The sequence below is a fragment of the Corylus avellana genome, chromosome 4, assembly GCF_965113065.1.
Source record: "Corylus avellana chromosome 4, dhCorAvel1.hap1.2, whole genome shotgun sequence".
Classification (NCBI taxonomy): Eukaryota; Viridiplantae; Streptophyta; class Magnoliopsida; order Fagales; family Betulaceae; genus Corylus; species Corylus avellana.
Genome location: NC_142493.1, coordinates 32,814,192 through 32,838,647, shown reverse-complemented (window position 1 = coordinate 32,838,647; position 24,456 = coordinate 32,814,192). Strand labels below are relative to the sequence as shown.

The window sequence follows — 24,456 nt, the reverse complement described above, 5'->3', positions numbered from 1 at the left end:
GTATTAATGTAAAAAATCCCATAAATCCAAAAACACTCTAAAAAAAAAAAATACCTACAATTTTTGAATTAATCATTGATAAATAAAATAAATAATAAACAATTGTAAAATAAAAAATAATACATATGACATTACTCAACCAACGATGGATCAGATAAGGGGATAGGAAGGAGGCGATGGTACAGTAGATTGGATATGAAAAATGAGCAATGTTCAATGATGACCACAAAAAAAGAAAACTTCCCAAGTGTGATCCCATAACGGCTCCAATACGTTATTCCGTTGGCTAAGCCCTGAGAATGAGAGTTGAATGAAAGTCGGGTCTTTGGTTTGGTCAATCTCTGGTACGATAGTGAGCCTGTGAATGTGGCGATGGTTCTCACGATCACACGAAGCCCACCTCCTCACATTCCCTCCACGTTCACAATCAACAACAACAGAAATGGCTACTCAGCTAACCATCACAGCCACAGCCGTCTTCTCCTCTTGTTGAATGAGTGTACGGACATGTCTCAGCTCAAACAAATCCATGCTCACACGCTCCGTGCTACCACGACCCACAATCCACACGCCCTTTTTCTCTATAGCCGAATTCTACACTTCTCGTCTCTGGCTGACATCGACTACGCCTGCCGGGTTTTCGATCAAATAGAGAACCCCAATTCGTTCGTCTGGAACACTCTCATAAGGGCTTATGCACGAAGCTCTGAGCGCAAGGAGGAGGCCATACTGCTATATTATAGAATGTTGGAAGAAGGAATTGTGATGCCAGATAAGCATACGTATCCGTTTGTTTTGAAAGCGTGCGCGTATTTGTTTGCGCTGTTTGAAGGGCGGCAGGTGCATGCCCAGCTTTTGAAACTTGGGTATGAGTCGGATGTGTATATTAATAACAGTCTGATTCATTTATATGGTACTTGTGGGTGTCTGGATTTAGCACAGAAAATATTTGAAACTATGCCTGAAAGGAGCGTGGTTTCATGGAATGCCATAATTGATGCCTGTGTTCGGCTAGGAGAGTTTGATACTGCATTGAAACTGTTTGGTGAGATGCAGAACATGTTTGAGCCTGATGGGTATACGATGCAGAGTGTTATTAGGGCTTGTGCTGGTCTAGGTGCTGTGTCTTTGGGGATGTGGGCTCATGCTTGTTTGTTGAGAAACTGTCGTGCTGAAATGGTTGGTGATGTTTTGGTGAACAATTGCTTGGTGGATATGTACTGCAAATGTGGGTCATGGGAAATCGCTCAGCAAGTCTTTGAGAGGATGCCTAAACGCGATGTAAATTCGTGGAATTCAATGATTATGGGGTTAGCGATGCATGGGAAGGCTAAGGCAGCATTGCAGTATTTTGACCGTATGGTTAGAACAGAGAGGTTTGTGCCTGATTCGATCACGTTTGTTGGTGTCTTGGGCGCATGTAACCACGGAGGCCTTGTAAGCGAGGGCCGTCAGTATTTTGATATGATGATTACCGAGTACAAGATAGAACCCCAATTACAGCACTATGGATGCCTTGTAGATCTTCTTGCTCGTGCTGGGCTCATTGATGAAGCTCTGAAGTTGGTGTCAGATATGCCCATTAAGCCTGATGTTGTAATTTGGAGGAGTCTTCTTGATGCTTGCTGCAAGAAGAATGCAGGTGTAGAGCTTAGTGAAGAAATGGCCTCACAAATCCTTGAATCAGAAGGAGATGATAGTAGTGGTGTTTATGTGCTTTTGTCCAGAGTGTATGCATCGGCTCGCCGGTGGGATGATGTTGGTTTGATTAGGAAATTGATGACCGATAAGGGTGTAACGAAAGAGCCTGGTTGTAGTTCAATAGAGATAGATGGTACTTCTCACGAGTTTCTTGCTGGGGACACATCTCATCCTCAAACCAAAGAAATATATCAGGTTTTGGATGTGATTAAAGAAAGACTAGAATCAGTAGGGCATGTACCTGACGTTTCTCAAGCGCCATTGATTGATGAGCTCATTGGTGAAAAACAACATGCTCTAAGGCTGCACAGTGAGAGACTTGCCATTGCTTTCGGGCTCTTAAGCTTGAAACCAGGCATGCCTATACGTATATTTAAGAATCTTCGGGTGTGTGATGACTGCCACAAGGTCACCAAATTAATCTCTAGAATCTATAACGTGGAGATTATTGTGAGAGATCGTGCTCGGTTTCATCATTTTAAAGATGGCAGCTGTTCTTGCATGGATTATTGGTGATGGTATTTTAAGGTTAGAGAATTTGGAGAGCTTTGTTTTTAGTGAGAGTAGAGTAAAATACATCCTGGCTTGATGATGCACATGTTCTCCTGTGATATTATATTGTTTGTCGGTCGACATGTTCGTTTATATGGTGCAATGAACTCAAATGCATTATATAATTGAAAGCTTCAAATTTTTGTTTAAAAGAGAATTGACAGCCTTAATTGTTCATTTTAGAACAGATCTTGTATCAGAATTACAACCTTATAGTATGTTAAGAGTAATGCTACTCTTTACCCTTATTTTATACCGATTGAATTTTATTTTATTTTTATTTTTAATAATTGACATAGAAAACTACTTAAAAACATTTCATTAGCGAGCGTAAAACAAACGTTAATTCGTTAATTCAATTCTAATAAAGTAATACTACTCTTCGCGCCGTGTATTACACTACTTTCTTTTTATTTTTTTCTTTTTTAAAAGAAGTAGAAGAACAGCATTATTAGCCATTCTCATTTCTAAGTATTTGGTGGCTTCCCCAGTTCCCCCTCCCCCACATGTCTAGCCTCCTTCAATGCCGCCGCAAGTTAAGCTATTTTGTATGACTATTCTGTATGCTATGATTCTATGAAGGGGCCCCTTGCATGTCCAAATTATTGCTAAAAACATGCCTTAAATTGTGGCAGTTTCCCAGAGCTTATGAATTCATGATGTCCCCGCGTAATATTATCATCATCCTTCGGGATTTCACAATCACTGTCACTGTCACTTTATGACCCAATCCTTGCTCACACATGAAGCAAGATAATGAGAAACTACCATGTGGGGGGGGGAGTCCTTTCAAGTTTCAACCACCAGATGCAAGACACGGAGAGACGGATAGATTTTCTCTTTAGATAGACGCGTCTTCACCATGATCACAAAATTCATTCCAATCTCATCTTCAGATCAATAATTCAATTGGACAAAACTCTAAATAATTTGTGCCAAAATAACACATGCCAAGAAGAACAAAAGGCCTTTGTCTCAAACTATAAATTTGTAAATACCAGATTTTACTGCCAAGGAATATCTAAAGCAGAGAAGCGTGAAGAAAGTATACAACATAATCTTTGATGGGGTTTCTAGTGCTCTTATGCGACTCTCCATCACAGCAAACGCCCACAAGTGCTTCTAGTTCTCTCACATCAATTGTATACACCCGGCAAAAACACAGCAGGTGAGACGGGCAACCTGTTCTGATTGCTTTGGGGTGGCATGTGAACAGGCCTGAACCAGAATGTACAGAACACTCGTGCATATATTCTCAACAAAACTGTAATAGTCCACGCGATTCTTGTTATAATAAACCTTGTTTTGCAAACTCCTCTGCCACTGATGCACCAAAAAAAGAGAGGAAGAGAATGTAAGGCAAAAGGTCATCATGAAATGGAAATGGGGCAATGAAAAACTTGAAAAAAGAAGAAAAGAACAAAGTGATTTTTTTATAAAGTTAAAAATGATCTATACTGCTGACAATTAGCCTTATACCTATTGTGTCTACAATATACTCAAATTCATCTCCTCACCTGATATGTTAAGGCAAGTAAATAGAGATGAAATAACCTTATACCTATTTAGCTCCACAAAGCATGGGGTTGTTGAACTTTTATGCTTCATTTGGTTGATAATTAAGAAGGTATAGGGAATCAGATCAGAACATTTGTAATCATACAACTAGCACCCTCAACCCAATAATATTGCAAAACTTGAACCTTTTACTCTGCCTTCCCAACAGCCAAACAGGACACAAATATGTAGACTATGATGCTGAACAGATCCAGCAACCTATCTAGCATTCTGAGTTTAATACAAGCTAATAGGGTAATCTAATATATTTACCAAGTAAAAATTGATTTAGAGTTGAGGAAAGACCGAACGAAATCAAGGTAAAAACTCACCTTCTGAAGAAGAAAGAACCAGAACGACATGCATAATCGTATTTGGAGGGAGCTGCAAGCGAAGGGGATAAAGCTTTCCATTCAAGGGACTGCGAGTACACACAATGACACCATCCAACCCTGTCTCTTCCTTCAATTTACGAGTCAATTCATCAACCCCATTCCCCTTGAAAGTAAAAGAATACCCCTCCACAGTGTCATCGTCCACATCACCATTCTCCTCAGCTACATGGTAGTATATAGTCCTCCCATCCACCTTGGGTGGCGAACTCACATTAGAGTCGGTCGACTGCAGAATCATACACACAAAATTAACAATTTTTATTTCCCCAAATAAAAAAGTTGCAAGCTTTATTGTGAAAATCTCAAACCTGTTGTCTCGAAAATTTCTCGGATATGATGGAAACCAAAGAAGGCGAGCTCGGACGGAAATCCAAAGAATCCGAATAAGAAAGCGTTTGTGGAGCCGGAGGTTTATCACCCGGAGACTGGACGTGAATGTCAAGGATATCAACATGCCAGAGAATCCAATCCTGAGTGGCGGTCCGGTGAGGAATATCGTGGGTCACCGAGTTCCGCCAAGGCGGCAATCCGCCATTTCCCCTCAAGAAGTTGCCGTAGCGGGTCTTGAGCTTGACATTGTTCCCGTCTCTGACGGGCTCCCACTCGAGCGAGGAGTCAAGCCTCTGGGGCCGCGACTGGGTCACCTTCCGACCGGTCATGCCGAGCAGGAAGGGGTGGTTGGAGGCGGTGAGGTACCTGTTGTAGCAGCTCTTGAGGCGGATGATGGAGTCGGAGTTGGGCACGAACTCCACGGTCCAGCGCGCGTTCTTGGAGGATCCGTTCCGGTCTTGAGTCACCGACTCCTCGTCCTCCTCGGCCAGCAGGTACTTATCGTGGCGGCTACGCAGTCGCACCGTCTTGGCGTTGCGGAAGAGTTCCATGGCGGACCGGAACTTGTTGGAATTGAACTGCGAAAACTAAAACGAAAGAAACGACAAGTGTCAAACAGGAAGTTTCAAGACTTCTAGCAAGTAGCAAGGAAGAGAAAACTGGTTCAACGTATCGACTATGTGCTTGTCCCTTGCAATTTATACGAAGAAAACTGTTAACGCTGCCTTCAATTTATTTTTACTACGTTAAGGTTTCGTGTCGTGGCTGGCGCTGAAAAGTTCCTCCTCACCGCCAGCCAGTCAGCCAAGATGGCACACGTTCCGTGTCCGTGTGAACCATGGTTCGTTACTTTTGACTTGGCAGGGTCCACCCTCCAGCAAGGGTCCAGTCAAAATGGAATCCACTTCGTTTTATAATACTTTTTTTTAAAAAAAAAAACGATATACCCAAAATTATTTATACTTTTCACCTTTTAAAATCAAAAACAATTATCAAGTGGAGGCTTTTTTTTTTTTTTTTTTTTTCAAAGATATATATCATTTTTTGTTCATTTTTATATTTTTTCAGATAAATATTGGAAACCCAAGAAGTATATCAGCAGAGATAAGCCTACGGCTTGATTTGTCCATCTCAAGTACTGGGGCAATGTCATTTTCCTTATAAATGCAACTGATGTTGAACGTTTTTGAGATAATAATAAATAAGATGAAAATGGTTCAATATTAATTAATATTATTTGAGAAGCCAATTAGGCAATTACAAATGGGTAGGGAAACACCGTGATAAATATACCAATTTATGGTCACAGAATAAAATAGCAACAGAAATTATGCAACGCAACTCTCAATTGACCTTATGACTAACTTTAAAATGAAGGTTAAACCCTTGAAAGATAATATGTGTAATTTTTAAACATATATGTAAAAATCTCATGTATTTTACTTTTTATGCACATAAATTTAAGGGAAAACTACATTTTGCCTCCATGAACTATAACGCATTTTCACTTTGGCCTATAAACTATTAACTCTGACACCCGATACCATGAACTACCATTTTGCAGTCAAAGGCCCATTCCACCAGTCAAAGGCGTTAACTCAGTCGATCAAAGTGACAATGCACTGTGGTTCATTGGAGCAAAATAACAATACGTTATAGTTCATGGAAACAAAGTGACAATGAATTGTAATTCATGGGGCAAAGTGAATGGTAGATTGTCTGAGTTAACGCATTTGATTGACAGAATGGGCCTTTGTCTGACATACTTAGAGTTTTGAGCACAAAATAGTAATTCATAGGGTCGGTATCACAATTGGTAATTCATGAGGGAAAAGTACAGAGACATTGTAGTTCATGGGAGCAAAATGTAGTTTCTCCTAAATTTAATAACTCATACCTAAGTTGAAACCACTAAAAGTATATATTTTTCATATAGTTGATAATATTCTGATCCTATTGGACTTCCATAAGTTGTAAAGTGGAGACAGCATTCATTATATACAGGAAAAAAAACATCAAAGACAAAAGGAGAATTCACTTGTACTTTGGCTTTGGTTTCCTTGTATATGGGACAATAACAAACTCGCTACAACTTAGACAATTAAATTGACACGAACTCTTGGATTATGAAATTTGTATATGCATTTTTAATAGAATTAGCTGAAAATGTAACATGTCTTTCAAGCATATGATTATGAAATACATGTAAACACATCTCCTACACTAAAGACATGTCAATTAGAATAAATTGATTGAAACAATTAATTCTAATCCAATTTTTTATGTTTTTAAAAGAAAGTATCCACGAGATAAATGGGAAGTAGAGACCGATTAAATCACCACTCTAGAAAGTGGAAGGAGGAGTGCAAGATTGACCAACCAAAGTGCTGGTGCTTTTCTTTTCTTTTTTTTTAAGTGGTGCAAGTTTCGTGCTACCTTTGTGCAGTGCGGTATGGTTGGTAGACGTCCATCTATGAACAACATACCGGATTTTGTTATTACTTTATTGTTTTTTTTTTTTATATATGGATTTTAGTGGGCGTGTGAACGCGTTCCTTCCAATTCATATCCTTAAATTGCTTCACCCGTTTGGTAGTTAGACGTGTCCACTAGATGGGGCCTACCAGCATTTCAGTCTTATCCTATGAGGCATAGACTTTAACTATTGTTGTTTTGTTTTTTTGTTTTAAAGAAAGACTTTAATCAACTATTGTATTAAGCTAGTGTCTATGGCCCTCACCTCAATTATTGATTTTAACGCTTTAGCACCTTAAAATTACATTTTATAGAATTAATAATATATAAGTTACACGTTATGTAAAGACTTTTTTGGTTTTTTCCTTTCTTCTTGTACATCGTTAAAAGAATAAGACATTTTACTCTCTAAACTATTCACCCATTTATATTTTTAAGTAAAATATTAAAGTGACACTTTACACTCAAAACTTTCAAATTATTATAATTCGACCATTCTAACTTCTATTTTTTTTTCTTCTCAAAATGCTTTCATCCCAAGTTAAAAAATAAAAGTAAATAAAAATTAAAGGGTGGCCGGCCACCCCGGTTGGGCATAGGGTGGCTTCGACCACCCCAGACCGATCACCCTTTAATTTTTTAATTTTTTTTTTTTGAACTTGGGATAGGGCATTTTGAAAAAAAAAAAAAAAAAATCAAAATGATCGAATTGCAATAATTTAGAAGTTTAGGATAAAATGTCATTTTTTAAACATTGATATTAAAAATGCAAATAAGTGAATAGTTCAAAAAATAAAGTGTATTTTTCTCTTAAAAGAATGTCACACAAGAAAGATAATTTAACAATTTGATCCGTGACTAAGTGCCACGTACTTAATTGTATTGAATATATCATTTTTATTAACAAATTTTGGTACCATTTGATGGTAGTATTATTTATGGTCGTAGCACTAGCTAGCACGAACATATATTCTGAATTGTAAACTAATTTTTGGATTCCAACCATCGCCATGCACCAAGAATGATTTCTCTAGGCTCTATTTTAATAAAAAAATAAATACTAGAGTATATATATATATAATATTTTAAGAAAATATTTAAGGGACTAACTATATTTTACTCATGGATGTTTAAAAATAAATGAAACTCAAACAACTAATTAACCGAGATTAATAAACATGTTTTACCTGCTTCAAAGACAATCTGGGTGACTTCGTCGATATAACCGACATGGGCGACGCCGGCTCCGAATCGAAGGCCTCGTCGGACAAAGAAGACAAACTCGAAACAGACGACATGAAATCCTTAACTGAACCGGTCTCGGAGACATCCACAGCCTCCACATCCCACAGAATCCAATTCTGCGTCGACGTGACGTGGGGGTCGTCTTGCGTGACGGAGTTCCTCCACGGCGGCGTCCCTCCGTTGGCGCGGAGATACTTACTGCACCAGGTCTTCAGCTTCAGCTGGAACCCATCAACTATCGGCTCCCACTCGTACTTCAAGTCGTAGACCGTTTCCGGCTCGGTCTGGAGCACCTTGTTCCCGGTCATGCCCAGAAGAAACGACTCGTCCGTGGCGGTCAGGTACGTGCCATGGCAGCTTCTCAAGCGTATAACGTGGCTTTTCCTTTCGACCAACTCAACGAACCATATAGCCCTGCGCGACGAGCCGTTGCGGCTCTGGCGGACCTTCTTTCTGTCGTCGTCGGCAACTAGGTACTTCTCCAGGTGGCTTCGGAGTTTCACGGCCTTGGTTTTCTGGAAAACCTCCATTTCCAAGCTCAAAAACCAGTACTTAGCCTACTCTTTGCTGGGTGTATATATATATATATATGAGAAAGGGGTTAAACTCTAATAATTGGATTTAATATTTACCCTTATAATTAAGGTAAAGGTTTATTGTGTATGGTCTTGCTTGTTGGTATTGGGATTTTCAGTAAAGTATTCTTCTCAATTTGTTTCTTAGCAAACAAGATTAAGAAATCTCCGTAGAGGACTTGGGACGCTGACCAGGAAACTTCTAGGCTGCCCAATTTTATACGGCATAACACAAAGAAAATAGGAACAGAGAATTGTGGTACGCGTGGAAGACCATGGGCCAATTTAATTTGTTGGGTGTACGGAGGTTTCGTCTTTAAAATCTAGAAGCTGGGGAGTGGGGGATATGTTGGGTACTTCGTGGCACAGTGATCGGACCGTGGGGGGCGGCCAAGCAGTCGTACGTGGCAGCGTTGAACGGTTCAAATTATGGCCAACTCGTTTTTATTTTGATTTTTACGAAATTTCCTTTTTCATTCCCTAATTAAAGTGATCCATTTCTGCGAAGTTACTTCCCCCCCCCCCAACCCCAAAAAGAAAAGAACGTGGAATTTTCTTTTGACCTCAAGAAGTGCATATTGTCAAAACTCAAAAGTGGACCCCTTTATGACTTTATTATTATTCTTTTTTTTTTTTTTTAAGAACATTCATTCATTTATTCAAAATAAAATAAAACGAGGTCTAAAAACATTAAATGGATACAAGCTTAATTAAAAAAAATTAATTTAAACAGAGAACTAGTACCTTAGTGAACGGGAGGAAAACTAAAAAGGGTGAAAGTCTCTTGCGACTGCAGCCGATGAAGATTGCGGCACACTATGATAAATAGAACCATATGGAGTAAGAAAACCTTTATAAACTTAAATCTATATTAGTTTCCAAAGAAACCGTAAAGATTAAGTAGAAAAGGAACAAAGAAAAAATGGATTTGTTCATAGACACAGAATTTAAAGCCTAACCTTAAAAACTTAATCTAAACATATCACTAGCACCTCAATAAATTTGAAGGAGACCAGAAAGGTGGAAAAAAGATTTCCTACTCATACACAGATTGTTACGGAAGTAACTTAGTGATAAAGTAGACATTATATTAGAGTAGACTTATATTTAATATGAATTAGATTTTATTTAAGATTAGTAGACTTGTATTTAATAAGAACTAGATTTCATGTAAGATTAGTTTTGTTATCAGTACTTTTAGATTATAGGTAAACATGTGTCTATTTGTATTTCAATTATCTAGTTATTTATTTTAGAGTTAATATTGCATTAGTTATCTTTGTAGGAGTTTATCTTCAAGTAAGTGTAGGAGTTCTACTCCAAGTCTAAGTTAATGTAATGTTCCTATTTAAAGGATAATATTTTAATAAAAATTAAATGAGAATTAATCTCAAATCTTGAGTTTCTTCAAAATCTAAAAAGTATAAGTTCCATCATAACCTAAATTCTATCATCATTACATATTCACGTAACACATATTTTGAAATCTAACCGGTTCAGATAATATAGAAAGCAATGACACAACAATCGAACATAAAAGAAATACATGATAAAAAGCATAAGAAAATCAAGTCAAAAAAATCAGCAACACCATAAGCGAAGGTGGTGGAGATGCGGAGGCTCGTGCGTTCCACGTGTCGGCACATGAGATCTATAAAATTTTCGGGAAAAAAAAAAATATATATATTTTAATCCAACGTCACAACAGTGTTAAAAGCAAACAAAAAATATAATAATAGGTTAGCATCTTTAATTGAATAAAGCTTTTTTCATTATTTTACAAAATTATAAATAGTCTACACAAAACCAGGGATTTCCTCACTTACCTAACTTGAATGATTGCATGCAGGGGGAACTACAATGGAGCTTGGGGCAGTAGCTTCTCCAAGTTCTAATTGGTCCCATAAAAATAAATAAAAAATATATATAAAAATTATTTTTAAATTAGCTTTTTACCTCTCTACTTTTATTTATTTTTAGTTTTGTCCTAAAAACCTAAAATTTTAGTTTTGACGCTATTCACATTTATAATAAATAGGCCTCATCTTGTACCTATCAAATTATTAATCACAACATATATTTTCTATTATTTTTGTTTATTTCACATTGGTCGAGCAAAAAGACAGAGAAAGAGATAGTGACCATTCTGGCAAGGAACAATAAAAGAAGACTTGTCGTGGACCGTCTGCATTCTGAATGTAATTAATGGTGACAAATATAGCATGCCCCACGGGGTACGGTATTAACTTGGTCTTCACCATTTGAAAAGATGCAATCGACGACCCTAATTATTTTCCTTTTCTTCTTGGTCATGCGTCCATACACAGGATTCACATTCTTTGAGAAAATTTCTATGAATCCACATACATGATCAAGTAGGTGAGAATTTTGTTTAGAGAGTGAGCCTCATATTAATTATATTGTATTTATTATCTAAATTATTAACAATGTAAGTAGAAAAATTTAAATTATATAATTCTTGCAATTACATGTGTGTGTATATATATATATGTACATAAAATTTAGGTAGGTAATTGCAAGAATTTTCTCGGTAATTTTATCTATAGTTGGTCATGGACCAGACTACTGGGTCTTTCAGTAGGTTTGCTATTAATAGTGGGCCTTCACAATCAATCTGGGCCAATCAGGAGTCCTTGCTGTAGGCTTTAGTCGAGATCAAAGCAAGCACCTGTCCATTACGGGTTTTGGAATGATCAGGCATTCTAAACCTATGATCTCACTAATTGGAGGATCCCAATCCCCATAAGAAAAAAATAAAAAGCTCTAGATGTCCCTAATGTATGACTTTTTACCAAATTACTCCTTCAAATTTTATCAATTTAACTCCCTAAGTCTATAAATCTTATCAAATAGATAATTCCATCCACTTTCTTTTTTTATTTTATTTTTGTTATTTTTATTTTTTATTGATGTGCCATCTTATTTATTGAATTTGTGGGGTACACTATTAACTTATATAAAATCTACATAAGTATACAAATCTAATGATTGATTGTAAAAAAATATGGGTCAAATATAAAAAATTTATTGACTCTTATTATTTTTTTTAACAAAAAAAATATGGGGTAGCCGAACTACCCCAAATTCGACAAGGGATGATTCGACCACTATAAGGCCAATTTGAGGGTGGTGTATCCACCCAATTTTATGGGAACCACAACATTGGTGTTGAAGTATACTCTCTCAACACCTTTAGATATTTTTTTTGAAAAAAAGACTTCCATAGAAATAAAAATTGACAAATCACTGAAAGGAGGACCCCAAAGGTGAGCATTCAGTCACCTACCCCCCCTTGCAAAAGAATGAAAGTGAGTTGAATTCCAAAAGTTAAAATGCATTATAAAAATGCTTAGAGGGAAAAAGGCATTAATGAAGGGCCGGGTCTCCAAGCTTGGCAGGCGGCCAACTCTTTTCTTAGGTGTTTTTGTCTTCACTCCACCTCACTTCACGTGACACTCCGCCCCTTCACTCTCCACGAGACCATTCTCTCTCTCTCTTCTCCTTGGGTGTCCCACTCACTCACACTCACTCACTCTCACCCTGCCACTCCAACAACTAGTGTTCGCAAATTCAGGTGGCTCAGATTCAGATCCCTCCCCACCCGATTGATGACTTCTACAACCACACTGCCTCATAATACTCATCCTCCTCCATGCCTCCGCCACCACATTCCGCCACACTCGCCTTCTTCTTTCTGATAGTACTGTACCCGCTGTTTGCAACTTCAGCAGCAGAAGCAGCTCAAAGATGCTCTTCACAGCCAGAGACCATCAGATCTCCATGCCCACCATTCACATCCTCCCCTTCCTTCCCCTTCTCATCCTCACCCGGCTGTGGCCACCCTTCCTTTCAAGTCAAATGCTCTACTCCGCACTCCATCATCTCCATCAACGACCTCTCTTTCTCTCTCGTTAACTTCGACCCCAACTCCTCCACTCTCACCCTCTCCCCGCATCCGTTTACCGCAACCGCAACCGCAACCGCAACCGCAACAACTGGCAACTGTTCGTCGCCTCACTTCGCCTCCATTCCTAGTCGATCTATCAATCTCTCAGGCTCGGCGTTCCGAGTCTCCGACGCTTCTTGTTCTCGCCTCTCCCTTCTTCGACCCTGTTCCCCGCCTACTCTCCCAAACTGCAGTCATTGCCCTTGGGAATGCAAGCTCATCAAGAACCCAGTTCAGCTGCTCCATGGCTGTGGTTCCCCTTCCACACAGCATCCCATCCCAGAGCAGGGCTGCCAACCCGACGTTTTGGGTTTCCTCGACAACTTTCTGATCAGATTCGGTTTTGAAGTTGAGTGGGACGAAGCTCAAGACACTTACTTTTCGAGCTGCAAAGCTTGCGAGGCCAAGAATGGAGTCTGTGGCTTCAATTCCTCCGACCCAGAAAAGCAATTCATATGCTTTCGTCACTCCCAGAGCCGCTACTTCCCTCCATGGCTTCATCAAGGCAGCCCAAAACGACTTGGTATTTTGTGCTTAATATTCGCGTTGACATGTTTTCTCCTGGTTGCTGCAGTGATTCTCCGGTCTAGGCGGTTGAAACCATCGGCTATAGAGGAAGACCCAAACACTCTTTTCCTCCACCGCCACCGCTCAGCTAGTCTCCTCCCGCCTGTCTTCACCTACGAAGAGCTCGAGTCGTCCACAAACCGATTTGACCCGAAGCGCAAAATTGGCGATGGTGGGTTCGGGTCAGTGTACCTCGGTCAGCTCTACGACGGGCGAATCGTCGCCATCAAGTACCTCCACAAGCACCACCGCCACGCAGCCGCCGGACGAGCCTTCTCCACCAAGTCATTTTGCAACGAAATCTTGATCCTGTCCTCCATTGATCACCCAAATCTCGTGAAGCTCCACGGCTATTGCAGCGATCCGAGAGGGCTTCTTCTGGTTTACGACTACGTACCTAATGGTACACTTGCAGACCACCTTCACGGCCCAAAGAGCTTGCACCGGAAAGGGACTTTGACTTGGCATGTGAGACTCGACATAGCTCTTCAAACCGCCATGGCTATGGAGTACTTGCACTTCTCAGTTGTCCCGCCGATAGTTCACAGAGACATCACTTCGTCAAATATTTTCGTGGAAAGAGATATGAGAATCAAAGTCGGGGACTTTGGGTTGTCCAGGCTGCTCGTTTTCTCCGACACGTCGTCGTCTAACTCTTCTTCATCTGGGTGTGTCTGGACCGGGCCTCAGGGCACACCCGGTTACTTGGACCCGGACTATCACCGGTCGTTCCGGTTGACGGAGAAGAGCGACGTGTACAGCTTGGGTGTGGTGTTGTTGGAGCTCATAACTGGGTCGAAGGCAGTGGATCAGAGCCGAGACAAGAGAGAGATGGCCCTGGCTGATCTGGTGGTGTCCAAGATCCACACGGGCCTGCTCCACCAGGTGCTCGACCCGGTTCTTGCGCTCGATGCCGAGGCCATGGACGGCGTTCACGCGGTGGCGGAGCTGGCTTTTCGTTGCGTGGCGGCTGACAAGGACGACCGCCCCGATGCCAAGGAGGTGGTCGAGGATCTCAAGGTGATTCGGAGCCGTACACGTGGGGTCATCCGAGCCTCGAACTCGAATGCCGGGGATGACGTGGCAAAGGCTTGATTTTAGATTTGATCGTGATGTGATAGTAGGGCCGTGGGGGTCAGTTGCACATGTGTGGGTTTGACTGCGTTGGATTACTCTTTTCAGAGGGAAGGTTTTTTTTTTAAAAAAAAAAAGAGAAAAAAAAAAAAAGAAGAAGAATGTGAATAGAATAGATGTGTCGGCTTATCTCCACTCCATAGCTTCCTAATTTTCAATTGAGTCATGAAGAAAGAAAACCATCAATCGAGCTTCCAAGTAGCTACTGATCAGAACTACTTTCTTGACTTTAAACCTATGGTTCAGTGCACATGTGCAACAACGTGTGTCGGTGATAGTTACATTTGTTCTTAGCATTAACATGCTATTATTGGGTTTGAATTTATGTACATAAGCTTTTTGACTTAAGGATGTCTCTTTTAATATGTTATATTAAACATTAGCGAACTTTTTGATAAACCTTCTACGCCCGTTCATCTCCCAACTAACATTATTTGATTATACACTATCTGATCAAGATTTAAGCACAAAATCCCTCCAACCAATTTGAATAGTCAAAAGAAGATAGAAAAGAAGATGAATATGGGGATACCACTTGACTTTCCTTTCCTTTTTCCACTTTCCTCTCATTTTTCCCTTCCATGTACACCAGCAGCTAAAATAAGGGGTGAAGGAAAATGAAACAAGTTTTAGAGTGCTTACAATATGTAATTATTCGGGTCACATAAAGCATGAAGCAAGTGTACAATCGAGATATTAGTGCATTTCTATTTGCCATATTTACATACAAGTAACACAATGAGCACCACTGATATGGCTTGCAAGGCATCGCAGGATATTTGTGAGATCAACCACTCAAATCTGTTGTAAGATGAGAAAATGTCTCAGCTGGTTGTGACTTGTGACCATACCAGCTATTTGAAATATGCAGTCTCCAAAGCCCTGGCCCTCTCCCCTGCAGTTGCAGCTTCTTTTCTTCCTGTAAGGTTATAGCCTCTCTCCTGAAGAAAAGATGGAAAAATTTATACAAAAACTTCCTAAATCTCTTACAAAGAACTACTGAGCAAGGAGCTCTGATGAAAGGCGGAGTTATACCAGAAGGCGCCACAAGAAAGGAACACCTTCCCGCTTGCTGATCCGCTTCTCGATTATGTCAATTGCTAGAACGACAAAAAAAAGGAAAGAAAAATAGTTATGACAAAACCAAAACTATGGTGAAGTTTAATGGCTAGAAGGCAATTGAAGTCTTACCCTTCTCAGCTTGTCCAGTATTCAGCAACATACTGTACCAGACTTCATTGAATACATCAAGTTGTTCATCAGACGCCCCGATCATCTAATGTAAAGGTAAAATTCATATCTTTTTAAAAATCCAATATGTGAAAAGAAAAAAAAAAAGAAAAAAAAGCAGGGATTTTGGAGCACACAGTGACCCGGATTAGTACTAGATGATCATACCTTGCAGTTACTGGCATCAAACTCTGGACCAAGCAACTCCAATGCCTTTTTGTCATTTCCACTACCATACTCATACAGGGCTTCTGCAAGCTGTGAAACAAATAAGAAACGCGATTAAAATTTCAAAAGAAAGTGCACCTTTAATTTGTTTTTATTTTTTAGGGGCTTTATTAAATACAAGTTCCAATTCAGAGATATTATAAGGTTTTACACCATAAAAAATAAAGTGTGCGCACACGACACACACATATATATATTAATCACGATTTCCTGTTCTCTTCTTGATGATAGCCATAAAGTTGAAGTTACCAGAAAATGTTATTATTATTATTTTGGAGAGTTAATTCCCTACATGTGTGTGATAAGGGAAGTTCTAATTGCTCCAAGCCCGTCTCTCCATGGATAAAGTTTGGTAGAGCTATATGATGTGACCAATACACTAGTATAGGCAGCTTATGAAGAGACAATAGAGAAGTGCACATGATAGATTAAGATAAAAGTCATTGATATGGCAAAGGAAGCAGCAATCAGAACAAACCAGCATTCCTCTCTGCATCCGTTGTTGCTTCTTCTTGCTCATCTTAGAAAATCTACAAGATAACAGAATTTCAATAAACTAATTGCTGGATTGCATTTAAAAGGTGATGATGAGAGGGGAGAAGATCCTTCAAACCTCGATTTCAATCCCTTTAGTAACTCCTCAGCTTTATACATGTCTCCAGTACTAGCCAAGACCCATACTATCAAGGAATCAAGGTGCCACTCTATATACCAGTTTGCCTGAACATTTTGGTGCGCACATTCAGATATTGCATAATAATTAAATTATGTTCATAATAATGATATCTACCATGGCACGTACAGATGCCATTTTGAGGATAACTATCAAGCAAACATGAAGCACACCACCCTAGGAAATTAAAAACAGATACATGTGTTCCAATTTAAGTTCATATTAACCTTGCCTACATTATAGTTTTGGTAGTCTTTCAAGTGATATATTAGTACTTTCACAAAAGTGTGTGTTATCTATGTGAAGAGATGGTACATCAGATTTCATATTCTTTGGTCCATATAACAAGGGCAATTTTATAACAAGATGAACTGCAATGCAGGTTGGGGATTTGAACAACATGAAAGAGACTTATTGCTCACCAAGTCTGATAAAGAAAAGAATTGTTCTGTTACACTTTGCCAACTATACTTGCAATGGAGAAATTAAGCACTATAATCAACAAAAGCCGCATAGAAGTTGAGAAATCATCCACACTTTAATCTCTACACTAACTTTTTTGTTTGAGACTTCCATTTCATTTTGATGCTTGCAATTACACACTGTTGTTCTACAAATGCCAACAGTCACAAGATATGATTATGATCTACTTTTAAAATTACCACACATGATACAAATGCATGCTTGATTTTTCAGTTCCTATTAAGGGGCTGTTTTGGAAGCCAATAATTGGCCAGCCTATTACAATCTAAATATGTAAGATTATGTTCCATAAACATGTGATGCCTTAAAAAACCCATAGAATATTTTCTGATAGCTTAATATAAAATAGGTATAAATATATAGTTAAACATGTGAAGAATCAATTTCCTAGCCTATCCTATCCACTAGTATTATATAACTCCAATGCTCCTTCATTACATAATTAGATGTACAATTTTTATTGCAAGGGTGATATATTGTAGCTCACTTGATCTGTTACGCAACGAGCTACGATCTTGAGACGGTCCCCAAAGGCATCAATTTCACCCCGTACGTACAGCCGCAGTAATAAACCAAGAGCATTTAAATACACCTAAATGCTGAAGAAGTTAGGACTTAGGACTCGTAACATTTGTTAAAAAAAAAAAAAACGGAGAAAGTGTTTAGTTTAAGTTACATGAAACAATATACCTCCGGATACACAGCATCACTTTTTTCCAACTCCTTCCAAATACAATGGTCATATACTTCTAAGACTCTTTGAATTGGAGAATTACCTTCCAAGTAACAAAGAGCTACATGCCACCAATTATGTGTCAGCCTGGAGATTTGAGATTTTTAGGACATCAAAAACCGCAAGAAAGAGATTACAATTCATGGCTAAGTATTATTTAGAAGAATTGATAAGCATACATAAACGATGAGCAAGAACTCCAAGAAGATGAGCATCCTTCCATGAACTCTACTGCTTCTTTAAAGTGGCACTCATACTGTAGAACATGGCACAACTGCATAACAAATTTGATGTTAATGGAAACCAATAAGAGGCTGGAAATTAATTAAATCCTTCTCATTGCAACAATTAGCTGACAGTAATACGAACAACCAATCTACCAATTTTGAATTATACATTTTTTTTTTAATGAATCCAATATTGAATTATACTCTGGCCAGGTCCATAATCAAAACTTAAAATCCACGCTACAATTTCTATCTTTTCCCAATTTATCATAACTTTTCCATTATCAGAAATTGCAAAGCATAATTTCCAAAATTAGAGAGCTTTGGTACGAGTATAGAACCACAATCCTTATATACGAAAACCGAGAAGCTGCATGTTCTATTAATATATATTGAATAATGGGAGAACCAACAATTAGGTTGAAGTAAAAAGCTTGAGCAAAAAATATGTTTAAGCATAAGCAGGAGTCAGGAGGTAAAAGTGTGTCTTTTAAATCAACCTAAAAATAGATGACTCACAGCATGTTGTGCCCAACAGTCTTGCTTGTTGATCTCAAATCCCTTTTTGGCAGCTTCTTCAGCATCTGCCATTCGGTCAAGCTCCAGCAAGGGAAAAGCAAGCAGGCCATATATGTACTTCTCATCTTGATTTTTTGGTAGAACCTGTTGAATTTACAAATCGTGAGATAACTGATGTTCAGAACCTTAAGTAACATGAATTGCAATTACATCAAATGTCAAGTCCTATAACATTATACATTGCTGACCTTGCACTATATGCATGTGCAAAAAGATCTAATAGAAATGCTCCTTCCAACAATTTCAGGAAATAATAATAAAATGGCACCTGTTGAACAAGATCCAAGGACAGATCAGGTCGACCCATGTAAAAGCATAACACTTGGGCCCTCTTCAGAGATACCAGATCTCTAGGGAAATCTTTTAAGAGCTGCAGAAGTTGGAGAAATTACATTAAACAAGAGGGAACCTAAATCAAATCAGCATTGGAGATTGGAGCTTCTATCAATTAGTTTACCAACAATTATTTCAGTTAATGCATTTAAAATGTGTCCATTTCAAGTGATATTCGTTAAGAAGCCATTAGATGAGTTAAATAGAGCAGTAAACAAGGAAAGTTATGTCTCAATAACAAGTACAGAGGGTCTCACACACCTTAGAATGTAACTCCAGAGCGACATCGTCGTCTCTGTCTTCAGATATATAATAATTGACGGCATCAAAAACTGCTTTCTCGTGCTTAGTGGCTTGCTCCTGTGCGTAATTACGAAATTTCTTTCAGAACCAAAAAGAGAAAAAGGACAAAGGTACATTTCTGACCATAACACAGATACTTACGAGGCGTGACTTAGCGGCTTGGAGATGGGAAGGAGCGCGGGAAGGATCAGAGGAGCAGAGAAAATGAGCAGCCAAAATGTTGGCCAACACACAGTCCTTATCATGTGCCGGCGCTTCCAGAATCACAGACCTCTCTCTCCCATGACAAAGCACCTTTAATACCATTCATCAGTGTCCAAAAACACTAACCCATTTCAAAATTTTAGACTTAGAATCATAAACCAACAAAAAAATTTATAAAGAAGCCGAGTATGAGGCAAAAGAGAGAACCTGGTGATAGAACTTATTGATGGCAGATATACAAGAATCCGAATTGGTCCTGACCTCGTACCCCCACCTATCCAGTTTCACTCCTTCCATCTCTCTCTCTCTAATCGGTGTCCTAGATTGTGTAAAAGAAGGGTGCAGACCGCAGAGGAGAACACCCAGATGAAAGAAAGGTGTTTCTTAGGCAGAAGTGTTTCGTGGACTCCAAGGGGAACTGGGTTTCATAGTTCGTAGGAAATTTGGATTTTTGTTGCCAAAAATGACCGCTTCATTCATTCATGAGGCTTTTGTCAGGTAGATCGCATATATGAAAGCGCAGCGCCGTTAGTTGTCGCGGTCTGCTTGGCTTTGGCCCTTTGGGTATGTCTAGATAGCATCGCGGTCGCGGTCGCGCTTGCTATCCAAAATCAGATTCTGCTGCGTCTTACTATTATGCGTTCAGGATAGGGGGCATCGCATTATTGCCGTTCTAGTGGTCAGAGCACCTTCCTCGTTATTTTGTTTAAGTTTTGGGAACCAATTTTTTTTTTTTTTTTTTTTTTCATATTCAAGTACATTCCGCAATAGCTTTCTCTTATAGTTTTATGTAACATTTTTTACATAGAAAAGTGTGAGAAAAAATATAATATCATTTTATGATTATAATAAACCATGTAAATGAACCTAATACATTGGGTTCAACTGTTGCAATTCTAATGCATAGGAAAGTCGCTGTAAGTAAGTTTTTGTGATTTTTTTGAGATTTTTCCTATGTGTAGGGAAGTGGGAAGCAGCTTCCTCATCATTTTCCTTACATTTAAAGATTCAAACTACTTTTTACTTTCTTATGTCAAAATACACCCAATAACTTTCCTTAATCATTCTCTATATCATTAAAATATTTGTTTTTTAAAAGTATATTATATATATGAGAGGAGAGAGGAGAGAGAAATGTTTTTTTTTTTAAAATTTTTAATAATCATAAGGATCGCAATAGTAGAACCCTATACTTTGGGTTTCACTGTAGCGATCCTCATGGTTGAGACTCATTTAGGGAGTCTGCTGTGTGACTTTTTTTATGATTTTTTGGACATATTCCCTACACATAGGGAACAGACTCACTTATAGGGAGTTTGCTGAAAATGCTCTAAGAACACTAGCAGCAGACTCTCTATAGCTCATTCCCTTCCCTATGTTTAGAAAAAATCTAAAAAAAAAATAGCATCCACATCAGAAGCCCTAAATATAACCAACATCAAATGATATCTACAGTATTTTTCAATGCATTATTAAATTATAAAAAATTGATTCTCTCTCCTTCATATGTCCTAACAATTCTCTTTCCTCTCTCCTTTCTCATTGGTTGCAATGATAATATATATATATATATATATATATATATATATATATATATATATATATATATACATAGAGAGAGAGAGAGAGAGAGAAAATAAGGAAATCTATTGTGAAGTGTTTTTTTATAGGGTATCAAAAAATAGTTTTATTCCCTAAATTGAGAAAAAATAGCTGGGAAGCTGCTGCTAGTGCTCACTTTTTGAGACAAGTTCTTCTCCATTTCAGTTTAAAAGGTAAATGAAATGAAATGGAGTAATCTAATCAAACAGAACTTTGTAAGAAGAAAATCGAAGGCCTAAAAATTGCCATGTTATCGAAGTTAGCAAGTATAGTTAACCGGAGAGAAGCCATGTTGTCGGGTTATTTGAAAATTTTAAAGAGAAATGCTAGATTTTTTTTAAAAAAAAATTATATATTTTGCCCATAAAAGTCCATATGACAAGATAGCACATCATTTTTTTTTTCTGTGAAGGGAAAAAGACAAGGAAAATGCTAAAGGCAAAACTATTTTGCCAAACTTTGGGCCAACTTTTGCCTTATTTTTTAATTAAAAAAAATATAAAAAAAATTTGAAGCAATAATTTTTATTTTGGTATTTTTTTTAAAATAAAAACTATATTTTGCTTCAGAAACTTTTTCCTTATTTTTTAATTTTAAGAACAACAAGATTAAAAATTAAACAAGTTTTTGAAGCAATAATTTTTATTTTGGCCCTTCTTTTATTTGGTATTTTTTTTAAAAAAAAAAATTGTATTTTTTTACATAATAATGACCAATTTTTTAAATTAAAAAATAAGAAAAAAGTTGGCCTCAAGTTGGCCCTAAGTTGGGGCTGTACTATTCAGACAAAACAAAAAGAAGATGATGTGGCATCTTGCCACATGAACTTTTATCAGTTTATGGGTAAAATATATAATTCTTATTAAATTATAGAATATCTCAATTTTAAATGATGTGATAATGAAAACAATATATACACGGTATAAAATATAGTTTAAACAATAAAATAATTTTTTTCTATTTCACTTCAAATCGACTTCGTCCCTTATTATTTAGATTGCGACTCATTATTTAACAGTTTACAAAATACTATCTGCATTGAGGTCTTTGTGATTGCTTCAATTCATGTGTTCATCTAAAATGCACCGTCTAAATTGAGTCACATATATATTTAAGTTCACACTTGATTATTCATAGGATGCCAAATGTATGGGGCAGTGCAGTCACCCACATAAACAAAAAGGCCATTCCTATCAAAAGGAACAACAAAGAGGCCATCAACTACTAGTGTGATCAACACCAAACTAAGTTGTTCATAGAACTAAACTTATTACTTAGGAGGATGAGCTCCTCCCATTCTGGCCACAATAACCTTAGAAAACTCCACAAGCTTCTCGGTCTCTGGCATAACACCTTTAACAGCAGCATCGGCACAAAACGTGTCAGCCCATTTCAGCAGCCCAGGAGTGTTGGCCTCGTGGAGCAGCTTCAGCCCACTTATCTTCTCTGTGGCCCTCAGCCAGCCCAACATGCACCCAAAAGCAATATCGAGGAGCCCAATTCGATCACCACCAAAGAAAGCCTTCCCTTTGCTACACTTCCCGAAGGCCTCCTCCAACAGGGCAAGCCCTTCAGCCAATTGATCCAGCACTGCCTTCCTGGCTTCCTCTCCTTGGGTAGTCAGAAGGCCTCTCATAGTCGGAAATAACTGCATCCAAAAAGATATGCCAAACAGCTTAATTCAATTCGACTACGTCTCTTATCAAACCAATTCACATTTGTCTCTAAGTGGTAGTTCAATCGGTTAAAGACCTCGTTTTATAAAGTGGAGATTGCTAATTTGAATTTTCCCGTTCTCCTCTTATGTGAACATGTCAAGAAAAAAAAAAAAAAAAAAAAAAACAATTTACCTTTATTTAAACCTGAATTCCACAAAATGAGATGTAATTGACATATTTGGCCACTTACGGAAGATCTAAGACCTATCAAAGGACAACTAGATGAGTTCCCAAACCCCTTTTCACTGGGTTTGACTTTAGTTAGAACTGCATCAACAGGAATTAAGAACCTGTCATATAACATGAGATAAGTAACATGTGTTTTAATTCTAACTCGTCTTATAACATGACACAAGAAAGTTCAAGTTTTTCACTTCTCACTCACCATTGATCTTGTATATTTATTTACAAGAAATGCTAGATATTATAATTTTATTAAACATTCATCGAACAAGGTTTCCTAACTAACTCTTGAATTAATTATTGTGAAGTAAAATAAAAATCCCTCAGTATGTTAGTCCTCAAGGAAGGTTTTGTTCTTTATTTAATGTTTGGCAATTATAGGAATTTGGGTGCCCAACCAACGGACCAACCAAAAGGAAAGACAAAACACCAAACCACACCGTAAAAATCAAATCAAAGCTTGAAAACAAACACCTCCTTGTTCTTTTGATTCTTTTAACGATCGTTTCGAAATGATCAAGGGCGTGTTCGGTTGTTATCTTTCGCAATTCAAATAACTACACCTTATTATATTTTAACAACATTAGATCTAGCTAATTCACAGATATATCACCATCATAAAAATTAACGGAGGAAATCAGTACCTTGTCGTCAACATAGGCAGCCCAGAAGCGTTGAATAGCACGATCGTAAGGATCAGAAGGGAGGATGGAGGGAGCGGAGGTCCAGACCTCGTCAATGTATTGAACGATGATGAGGGACTCGCAGATGGGTTTGTCGGCGTGGATGAGAACGGGGATTTTCTTGTAGACGGGGTTGGATTGGAGAAGAAGCGGGCTCTTGGGCTCAAGCGTCTCTAAAACAAACTCATACTCAACAGCTTTGATGTTAAGGGCGATCCGAGCCCTCATCACAAATGGGCTCGGCCATGCCCCCAGAAGCTTCACTTCACTTTTCGCCATGATCACTACTTAATTCTCTCTTCCAAAGATGATCTGCCTCTCAGCGTTTGCGTGGGTGAGGGGGTGTGAACGAATCAATCTTAAATAGTCAATTAATGAAATAAATGCCGAGGAAATGTAGTGTGAACACTGAACATTCATTCAAAGGTTAGTTGGTGGACTTTTTAATACGTGTTGATCTTTCTTGGAAGGAGACCGTTGGTTCTCTTGAATTCATAGAGTTAAAAAGCAATGGAGCACAGTAGACTGCTGACTTTTCCCTTGTCACACGCACGATGCCTTCATCTTCGGGACTCGCTCACAGCCATTTTACGGTGATAAATATTAATATTTTTTTAGATTGAATTGAAAGAAAATTTTTCAAATTACTTTTAAAAAAATTTGTGTCCAAAACCACCTTGCCAGGTCATGGACGTTGGGCCATGATACTAAGAACGCTATCGTACATGACTATTCATGCACGTCAACTTATTATTATTATTTTTTAATAATTATAATAA

General features: G+C 38.2%; 5 protein-coding genes across 6 annotated transcripts; 2 read left to right on the top strand and 3 right to left on the bottom strand.

Moving 5' to 3' along the window:
* The first annotated feature begins 180 nt into the window (after positions 1–180).
* Positions 181–2,407, top strand: CRR28 (Tetratricopeptide repeat (TPR)-like superfamily protein). The gene has a single exon (XM_059590026.2). It carries the CDS (start codon positions 373–375, stop codon positions 2,215–2,217), a length of 1,845 nt encoding a protein of 614 aa, XP_059446009.1. The 5' UTR covers positions 181–372; the 3' UTR covers positions 2,218–2,407.
* Positions 2,408–3,154: 747 nt separating this feature from the next.
* LOC132177626 (uncharacterized) lies at positions 3,155–8,888 on the bottom strand. The gene is made up of 4 exons (XM_059590025.2): positions 8,198–8,888; positions 4,514–5,122; positions 4,143–4,431; positions 3,155–3,576 (listed from the first exon to the last, which is right to left on the bottom strand). Exons 1-4 carry the CDS (start codon positions 8,783–8,785, stop codon positions 3,542–3,544), a joined length of 1,521 nt encoding a protein of 506 aa, XP_059446008.2. The 5' UTR covers positions 8,786–8,888; the 3' UTR covers positions 3,155–3,541.
* A 3,230-nt stretch (positions 8,889–12,118) lies between these two features.
* Positions 12,119–14,868, top strand: LOC132177013 (Protein kinase superfamily protein). Its single transcript, XM_059589207.2, has one exon. It carries the CDS (start codon positions 12,504–12,506, stop codon positions 14,457–14,459), a length of 1,956 nt encoding a protein of 651 aa, XP_059445190.2. The 5' UTR covers positions 12,119–12,503; the 3' UTR covers positions 14,460–14,868.
* Positions 14,869–15,010: 142 nt separating this feature from the next.
* Positions 15,011–20,146, bottom strand: LOC132177014 (Tetratricopeptide repeat (TPR)-like superfamily protein). Of its 2 annotated transcripts, none has more exons than XM_059589208.2 (14): positions 19,699–20,146; positions 19,429–19,581; positions 19,246–19,344; positions 18,920–19,021; positions 18,592–18,735; positions 18,025–18,119; positions 17,803–17,932; positions 17,600–17,704; positions 16,570–16,676; positions 16,435–16,486; positions 15,897–15,986; positions 15,690–15,774; positions 15,534–15,598; positions 15,011–15,439 (listed from the first exon to the last, which is right to left on the bottom strand). In XM_059589208.2, the coding sequence occupies exons 1-14, from the start codon at positions 19,786–19,788 to the stop codon at positions 15,353–15,355; spliced, it is 1,404 nt and encodes a 467-aa protein (XP_059445191.1). In that variant the 5' UTR covers positions 19,789–20,146; the 3' UTR covers positions 15,011–15,352. The 2 variants fall into 2 exon arrangements, with proteins under 2 accessions (XP_059445191.1, XP_059445192.1); XM_059589209.2 differs by having other exon boundaries at positions 19,429–19,612; positions 19,699–19,786.
* Positions 20,147–22,201: 2,055 nt separating this feature from the next.
* On the bottom strand, positions 22,202–24,039 carry LOC132177747 (glutathione S-transferase U17). The gene is made up of 2 exons (XM_059590190.2): positions 23,639–24,039; positions 22,202–22,741 (listed from the first exon to the last, which is right to left on the bottom strand). Exons 1-2 carry the CDS (start codon positions 23,954–23,956, stop codon positions 22,364–22,366), a joined length of 696 nt encoding a protein of 231 aa, XP_059446173.2. The 5' UTR covers positions 23,957–24,039; the 3' UTR covers positions 22,202–22,363.
* Between the last annotated feature and the right edge of the window lie 417 nt (positions 24,040–24,456).

What these genes read in the sequence shown, in the direction of transcription:
- CRR28 (XM_059590026.2), top strand. Translation starts at nt 373, where the DNA reads ATGGTTCTCACGATCACACGAAGCCCACCTCCTCACATTCCCTCCACG.
- LOC132177626 (XM_059590025.2), bottom strand. Translation starts at nt 8,785, where the DNA reads ATGGAGGTTTTCCAGAAAACCAAGGCCGTGAAACTCCGAAGCCACCTG. An exon ending in CCAGATTGTCTTTGAAGCAG is followed by an intron (nt 5,123 to 8,197) that starts GTAAAACATGTT and finishes CTTTCGTTTTAG; the next exon opens with TTTTCGCAGTTCAATTCCAA. An exon ending in AGAAATTTTCGAGACAACAG is followed by an intron (nt 4,432 to 4,513) that starts GTTTGAGATTTT and finishes ATGATTCTGCAG; the next exon opens with TCGACCGACTCTAATGTGAG.
- LOC132177013 (XM_059589207.2), top strand. Translation starts at nt 12,504, where the DNA reads ATGCCTCCGCCACCACATTCCGCCACACTCGCCTTCTTCTTTCTGATA.
- LOC132177014 (XM_059589208.2), bottom strand. Translation starts at nt 19,788, where the DNA reads ATGGAAGGAGTGAAACTGGATAGGTGGGGGTACGAGGTCAGGACCAAT. An exon ending in CTAAAGGGATTGAAATCGAG is followed by an intron (nt 16,487 to 16,569) that starts GTTTGAAGGATC and finishes GTTATCTTGTAG; the next exon opens with ATTTTCTAAGATGAGCAAGA. An exon ending in CTTTCTTGTGGCGCCTTCTG is followed by an intron (nt 15,440 to 15,533) that starts GTATAACTCCGC and finishes TCTTTTCTTCAG; the next exon opens with GAGAGAGGCTATAACCTTAC.
- LOC132177747 (XM_059590190.2), bottom strand. Translation starts at nt 23,956, where the DNA reads ATGGCGAAAAGTGAAGTGAAGCTTCTGGGGGCATGGCCGAGCCCATTT. An exon ending in CTGCCTATGTTGACGACAAG is followed by an intron (nt 22,742 to 23,638) that starts GTACTGATTTCC and finishes TTTTGGATGCAG; the next exon opens with TTATTTCCGACTATGAGAGG.